We start from the raw sequence: 8,155 nt of genomic DNA, 5'->3' as shown, positions 1-8,155 counted from the left end.
ATTTCTGGCTTTCCTTTTGACTCGGCACTTTGGATACCCAACTCTCGGGCCGACTCTTACAATTCCGGCCTTTGTAGTATATTCAAATTCATGGCTGCCCCCAATGCTGCTAACTCTTCGCTAACCAAACAACTTTGACGTACTATCCATGCTTCCGTCAACAATTACATATCACTGCTTTGTAATACAATCCTACACAAAGCCTGGTGATATCCTAGCGAAGGAAAGCCATGCACCTACCATATGCGGTCATGAATTCAGACCGTTCCTTCCGAAGTTGTCAGCAGTCCCACGAGCAGCCGTCGTCCGGCGTTAGGTCATTCAGGTAGCGAGCCTCAGCGTTGCCTTCCAGTCGGTGAACTCGATCCCACCCTATGCAGTCAGTTGTTGCATATCGGCTGTCCACAATATCTCTTGTGGTGGATCCGTTTGATGCCACCACTGCCATCCAGTTGTTACGACTCTGGGTTAGCAGTGTAAGGAGTGGGGTTCGGCGGGTCTCGTTACGGTAGCTGGCTCCCGCCGTCAGTCCCCATAGCCGATGATTCCCAGTGAGGAGGCGCGTTCTTTCATGAAGGAACGTAGATTTATTTACATGATTAGGGGATTGGAGTGAAAAGAGAGCGAAATAACATCAAAAGTCTTTGGCTTTTATAGCCCCGAGACTGTCACTGCAGAAGCACTGGCAAACTGGTGTCAGCGTCTCCCGCCAATCCGGTGACCTGTCGTCCTGGCGTCCGGCCTCCCGAAAGGAGGCAAAGAGTCACACAATGCACTCGCCACGCCCCGAAGCAACACCCTCTTGGAGAGCCGATGACCTCCGCTTCCACTGCCGGTAATACTCGGAAGAAGCGTTGAATGATGGCTGCCTCGGGGAAGGCCCCACCTGGGTTGATGGGAGCGTCTTCAACGGCGCAGCCGCGGTAGGGTAGAAGGCAGAAGTGGCTGGGTGAGAAGCTCTCCTGCGGTGCTATCTCACGCAGAGAACAACAAGCCAAAAAGGGGTCTTCGAATTCCAACGTCCTTTTTCTGGTAAATCCATCCACGGCGACCTGCCCGCTCCCTCGGCAAAAGCTCCTCCAGGAAGAATCAGCGTTCCTGCCTCCGTCTAAGCGCCGATACGGGGGGAAGACAGCATTCTGGCAGACAGCTGTACGCTCAATGGCGTCTGCCTCGATGAATTTTCAGGCCAAACGTAACAGCTCCTCCGCCGCCCGGAAAATCTCGGCTGGCCAGCGCTCACAACCGCTGGGCACGAAGAGAAAGTCTGGTGACGAGGACGACGTCCTGTCTTGTAACCGCAACTGCGAACTCGCAACAAACTCCCAAACCACCTCACAATGATCGACAGCAGCAAAGTGAACCACACAACACAGTGCCATGCCGTAATCAAGCGCCTTGGACTCGCTAAAAACTCTCCAGGCTTCTCAAGACACACAAATAAATGAAAAACCCGCTACTCAAAATTTTAGCAGAATTTCGTGCCGCCAAAGCTACAACACTCATGGATGAGGAGATGCCTACAAGAGGGATCATTTTGGCCGTCCAAGCAAAACAACACCAAAAGCAGATATAATCTGGCTCTAGATCCCTGAAACAACCAATTTTAAAACAAGTCTGCTCCTACTATCCGCACTGCTATGTAGCGTTACCTTCTCATATCTAACTGCACGAAAAACAACCAAGAACACAACTTTCACATGAAGGCTGCCTAAAATCTACACAAGATATCTGTGCGTATTCTCTACGCTCACTCAAAACAAACTCAAAACATAGCCGCTATTACCTACTTGAGACACACCCTGACGCACTAACAAACACTTTCACAACAGATTCAGCTGCATCATACAACAGTTTGAAACGTGTCCCTATCCTTAATCCTTAAAGGACCCCTGACACCAAAATTGAAATCTCGAGATCTTTGTGTTGTTTGACTTTCCTGTATACGGGGGCACATCTGACCGATTATTAGTGACGAACGTTGCCTTTAAGATATCTTAATTTGGTTTTAAAGTAAGCGTGAGTGCTCACTTGAGTTGGCTGCACCTTGCGACATCCTGGTACGACGTAGATAGAGGCCCCGTGTGACGTTCCACGAGTAAAGCAAGTACTGTGGACGTCACAGAAGGTTTGCTGGGCGCACGTGCACAATACGACGACTGGCACCCGGCGAGGCCTATTGTTCCGCACCCCTCTGGCTCTGTTGTCGGGCTGCTCTCGAGGTAGTTTTCGTGAGGGGACACGCGCTTAACAGGTTTAACCCATACCGAGGCACCCACATACTTTCAATCTCTACCGCGCGCGGGGCCCCGATTTGAAAACCGCGCTGTCAACGTCACCACAGCTTGAGTGCACGTGGTCTTTGACGCTCCCCCGCATGGGGCGCCGGTTTCTTGTGGTTTTTAGGCGGGCGTTTTGATGTGATGCTAGAATGGTCACAATTAACTACGCTAGAATTAGTTGTACGATACGCTAGAGCATTTACGATTTAATTTAGAGTTTACCAGACACAAAGCTACAAATTACAGCAAAAAAGCCACCAACAAAAATTTCGCTGTCAGGGGTCCTTTAAAGCTTATAGGCTCAATAAATGAACACATACATCGCTTAAAAATACCAAAAGTAAGAAACTGCTTAGCTAAACAAACTAGTCGCGGAGATAACAAAAGAACACTACATCAAACTAGAATAACCTTACAAAAAATCCTTTCGACAAACTGTCACATTCTCCGACAAGCTTACAGCTTTCTTCCCCTTTGTAGTCGTGCTCGTGGCGGTCGCGGTCTTGGCGGCATTTCAGTTCGCCAGAGACTACAATGTGCGCGCGCCATTAGCTTTACTTCTCCGTCACGCCTCATTCGGGAATTCAGACTGCTTCCTTCACAAAGGCGAAGGGGATGCCAGAGACGCGGAGGAAAGAGTGGCAATCCTCTCCTTTTGTTTGCTCTCGCTAGGCGCTCTGCTCCGCCTGCCTTGCGTCTAGGAATACCTCGACATGGTTGTCCCCTCAAACTTGTACCTGTCGAAGGCACCCTCCGTCGTGGAGATGCGCATTGTTCTCCCCCGCTTCCTCTTTGTCGCCGCTTGCACCTTACTGCGCGCCCCGAAGGACGTTTCCCTGAACTGACCGATGACCTGTCCTTTTTCTTTCTGCGCTGCGGCGGTCGCTTGCACCCGACTGTACGCCTCAAAGGGCATTTTCTCAAACTGCTGGTTCGCCTGTCCTGTGTTTCGCCCTGCCGTGTGCCACCTGTCTCAACACTTCGCGGCGCCGCACGAGTGCGCTTTTTTCTTTTTCGGCGACGTTTGCGAACATTTCCCCGATTACGGTGGACTTCACTCTGGATTGCGACATCGGCATCTTCATAACTCATGGATGCTTGTGCGCCACTTTCTCTCGCTTAAGTCATTCGACTTCTCCGCTCCGTTGCACTGTCGGTTCAATTGATCTGTGCTCTCATTTGCAAAAACTACAGCTGCGCCCTTCTCGACAGTATGGCTCTCTGCCCTCTCACACTCTGGGGTATTTCCTCCGCTATCAAAAGGAACTTTTTTAGAGAGGCTCTCTACCATAGTGCTGTCTTTCTGGAGCGTCGCGTTACCGCTACGTTTAGGACTAGCGTTGTCCTCTTCTCCCTCGACTTCCGGAAGGCCATTCGCGTGTTGGGGTGCGAGGGAAGTCTCCAACTCCTCAATGACCCTATTAGGGCGGCTAGAACCAGCCTCGGTCCCACACGGAGTGCCTTTCGGAATCCTTTCAGACTCGATACCAGCCGCGGTCTCGTCTTCTATTTGCTCGGCCTTCGCACAATCAGAGAAACGCGTACATTTATCAGGCGCGATTTCACCATCCGCGACCTGTCTCTCGGTTTTCTCCGCAGAAGGCTCCGTGCGCATGTCGCACTCGTAGAGACGCGTACCTTTCCCTGGTAGTATCTCACAAGGGAGCGGCTTTCTCTGTGGCTTTAGAGTGCACCGCACCCGCCACTTCTTCGCACCTTTCGTGCGCAACCTCTGCGGACGTCCGACTTCTCCGCCGCATTGCCTCAACTTTACGCTCCAACCTTTCAATCTCTTCGTCTAAGGCTCGCTCGCGTTCTTCTCTTTCTTTCTCGTGTTTTTCTCTTGACTTTTCTAGCTCACGCTCTACCTTCGCACAATCGGAGAAACGCGTGCCTTTCTTTGGGCGGTTTCACTAACAACGACCTGTCGCGCATTTTTCTCCGCAGAAGGATCTCTCTGCAAGTCATTCTTGTTTTGCTCTCTCTTAAGGGTGATACCGAAGCACCGCAATAAAGTTGCCTTAGTTACTTCGTACTTATTGAACTCCTCCTTGGGAAGGTGCCCTATCTTTCCAAACAAGTCACACGGAAAAACACTGTATAATGCAATAGACCAATAGTCCCGGTCTAGCCCAAGTTCTGTGCAAACCTTCTCGTAAGAGGTAAGAAAACGCTCTATACTTTCACCCTCTCTGAATTGGTGAATGCGTGAATTTACTTGAGACCACTTCCAACGTTGCATTTCTGTTCTCCTCTCTTCGCGTTCTCTTTCTAGGCTCTCCCTCCGTTCCTGTCTCTCGCGTTCTCTCTCTCGCTCACGTTCCATTGTTTCATTCTCCTCTCTTCTCTTTTCTCGCTCTTCAAACCTTTTGAAAGCTATTAACGCGCAGTTAATGTCCTCCTCACTGGATTCCTAATAATCAGCTTCCACATATTTGTCCTTGCCATTTTATTATCTACCTTGATGCCGAGATGCTCGCACACAAACAAAAGCTCATCTTTCAGCATCGTCCTCAAATCCATGACTGCCGCTTTGCTTTCGTCCTGTTCACACATATTTAGGTGATCCCTCAAACTCACTCGTTACGCATAACTAGGTGATCTACCTAACCCACAAAAACACAATCCAGCTTCTACACTACTCAAGTGTAAACGCAAAATGAAGCCTGGAAAGTCATAGCAAAGACCAAGCACTCACCACAAACGCAGCACCATGTCGCAAGGTCCATCTCACCAGTGCCAACCAGTTGTAAGGAGGGGGGTTCGGCGGGTCTCGTTACGGTAGCTGGCTCCCGCCGTCCGTCCCCATAGCCGATGATTCCCAGTGAGGAGGCGCGTTCTTTCAAGGAACGTAGATTTATTTACATGATTAGGGGATTGGAGTGAAAAGAGAGCGAAATAACATCAAAATTCACAGCATATCCACGGAGTGAATGATGATGAGTGGGCGAAGCTGCGGAGGTTCATCGGTAAACCGTGAATCTTCCGTGAATTCTGCCCAGTACATCATCACCGACGTGAGATCGGGCGCATTTATACTAAAGGTTCGATGAGAGGTATGACGACTTGCAGCTCACTTTAATTTTACATGTACGCTGTGAATTTTCATTGTTCACGCACAGGAGAAATCGCACACACGCACTACCTTGGAGGTCAAAATCCAGTGCCTATATATACGGGGTGGTCAGTGAACGGTTGTGCAGCGCGAGCGGTCGGTTTTTTCAATCAAGACGCTGCCGCGACGCTGCCTCGCGACGCTGCCTGCGTCGGCGCCGCTGCGCCGCGAGGCAAGATAGGGGGGGGGGGGCATAGGAGAGGAGAAAGAGGGGGAAGCGTAGGAGAGGAGAGGGCGATACATATCACGTACTGTCACAGCGCATTGTCTTTAGGGAGCCTTCATGTGTGCACGCCCCCTCCGTTTTTAAGACTGGTTATGGGAGAAGGGAAGGGGAGGGGAAGTGGAGAGGGGGAGAGGGGGAAGTAGAGAGGGGAAGGGGAGAAAGGTAGAGGACATGGGGCATGGTGAGGGGGAGTGGAGAGGAGGTGTGTGGAGAGGGTATGCGCATGCGCAGTAAGGGTGGTCAGCCGCACACCACCACCACCACCGGACAGATACTGCCGTTTACTGCCGGCTGCCGGGAAATACGCCGGACAACGGAGACGTGACAAGGTTAGACTAAGAGGAGCTAAGCCCCTAAAAGTCTTCGGCTCTTATAGCCCCGAGACTGTCACTGCAAAAGCACTGGCAAACCGGTGTCAGCGTCTCCCGCCAATCCGGTGACCTGTCGTCCTGGCGTCCGGCCTCCCGAAAGGAGGCAAAGAGTCACACAATACACTCGCCACGCCCCGAAGACTCGTAGGTGAGAAGGTCGGCGAGGAGTTTCAGTCCAAAGGGGAGTTGGGGTTGGAGGGCCGATGACCTCCGCTTCCACTGCCGGTAATACTCGGAAGAAGCGTTGAATGATGGCTGCCTCGGGGAAGGCCCCACCTGGGTTGATGGGAGCGTCTTCAACGGCGCAGCCGCGGTAGGGTAGAAGGCAGAAGTGGCTGGGTGAGAAGCTCTCCTGCGGTGCTATCTCACGCAGAGAACAACAAGCCAAAAAGGGGTCTTCGAATTCCAACGTCCTTTTTCTGGTAAATCCATCCACGGCGACCTGCCCGCTCCCTCGGCAAAAGCTCCTCCAGGAAGAATCAGCGTTCCTGCCTCCGTCTAAGCGCCGATACGGGGGGAAGACAGCATTCTGGCAGACAGCTGTACGCTCAATAGCGTCTGCCTCGATGAATTTTCAGGCCAAACGTAACAGCAGCATCCCACCGCTGCCACCAGTTGTCAGGGCTCGGGTTCGGCGGGTCTCCCTTGGTAGCTGGCCCCCGCCGCCGGATTCATCCTTGGCAGAGAGGAGAGGCGCTCGTACGTGAAGACAGAGGTTTACTTACATCTTTTTGCAAGAGAGAACTTCGAAGATAATAACAAGAGAATTAATACAAAACGTCTTCGGCTTATATAGCCCCAAGTCACACAACCCCGAGTTACTCGAAAACCAGTGTTCGCAGCTCCCGCCAATCCGATGACTTGCCGTCCGGGCGTCGGGCCTCCAGAAAGGAGACAATGAGTCACACAACACACTCGTATGTCGAGAAGTCCAATTGGGGAACACCAGTGCACCACACAATGCACGCGCCGCGCCGCGCCCCGACATTCCAATCCAACTCTAATCCTGAACGCCAGTGAGGAGAAAGTCTGAAAGGGGAGAGAGGAGGTGTCGTTAACATCGGGAAAGATGGAGACAGCTTACATGAGCACGTGCAAACTTTGATGCCCGCGCTCGGGCAAAAGAATGCAGTTATTTGGTGAGAACCTCTCCTGAGGTGTTATATCTCATCCCGACAACATCGCGCCAGAAAGGGGTGTCCAAGACTCCCGCGATGTTTTGCTCGAAACCCGTCTATGGTGGCATTCCACGCTCACTCGACCACGCGGGCATAAGCATTCTACAGAAAAATGCGGCGGTCTGCGCCTGCCTCCAATCGCCAAATTATGGGGAAACTTTCTGACTGACAGGTCTGATTGACAGGATCACGCACAATGGCGCCTGGCAAGATGCATTCTAGAGCTGGTCGTAACGGTATTTCATTGTAGCTCATTGCCGTAAACCAGTAGTTAGTAGCGCTTTACCTGCCGTCTGTCACGCCTTCGTCTTTTTTTATCGCTGGAAAGATGACGTTGTAGCTTATTCACCAACTCTCCCATGAACAATTTCTTATTAGGGTAAATAGACTTTCTGTACTTGGCATTGCACAATGCTACTCAAGAGCTTCAGCATACCTGCAAGAGGAAGAATGGGTTGTCTTTGCCGATGAGGAACTGGCATGCAATAGATATCACCTTTAATGTGACATACACAAGACTTGCAAACAACAAAGAAGGAAGACGACACATAAAAGGGCGTCTCGTTTGTATTATGTGGGGCAGTGCTGGGCAGTGTCGAAGATACATGTATCTTAGATAGTATCTTAGATACTATTTGTGTATCTTGTATCTGTATCGTGATACGTCCGGCAAAACGTGTATCAGTATCTGTATTTCCGATACATTGAAGAATGTATCGTGTATCTTAATATACAAGATACCGCGATCGCAATTCCACCGTGCGAAACAATAAACGCTGACTGAACTGCGCTTCCCAATCGGATACTGTTGCGACTAAGCCGCCACAATTAAACTAAAGGCAGTGACACCATTTTATCTTTCCGCCACAGTTTTCAAACGAGAGAAGGCAATGAGCTCTGAGCGTTCCTATTGATGGAGCAGAATCACGTGGTAGCGCTCGCGTTGTCTCGACAGGCCAGCGAGCGAACGTCTACGCCCAACA

At 51.0% G+C, this 8,155-nt stretch overlaps 1 protein-coding gene across 1 annotated transcript in view; it reads right to left on the bottom strand.

Moving 5' to 3' along the window:
* Nucleotides 1-280: 280 nt before the first annotated feature.
* Nucleotides 281-8,155, bottom strand: part of LOC119403272 (atlastin-1) — a 28,702-nt gene continuing 20,827 nt past the window's right edge. The window contains exon 4 of the mRNA XM_049418250.1: nucleotides 281-463. Coding sequence (XP_049274207.1) covers nucleotides 281-463 — 183 coding nt within the window. The remainder of the gene's footprint in view (nucleotides 464-8,155) is intronic.

The sequence above is a fragment of the Rhipicephalus sanguineus genome, chromosome 8 (assembly GCF_013339695.2).
Source record: "Rhipicephalus sanguineus isolate Rsan-2018 chromosome 8, BIME_Rsan_1.4, whole genome shotgun sequence".
NCBI classification, from domain to species: Eukaryota; Metazoa; Arthropoda; class Arachnida; order Ixodida; family Ixodidae; genus Rhipicephalus; species Rhipicephalus sanguineus.
Note: the sequence above shows the minus strand (reverse complement) of the source record. Positions and strands in the feature narration are given on the sequence as shown.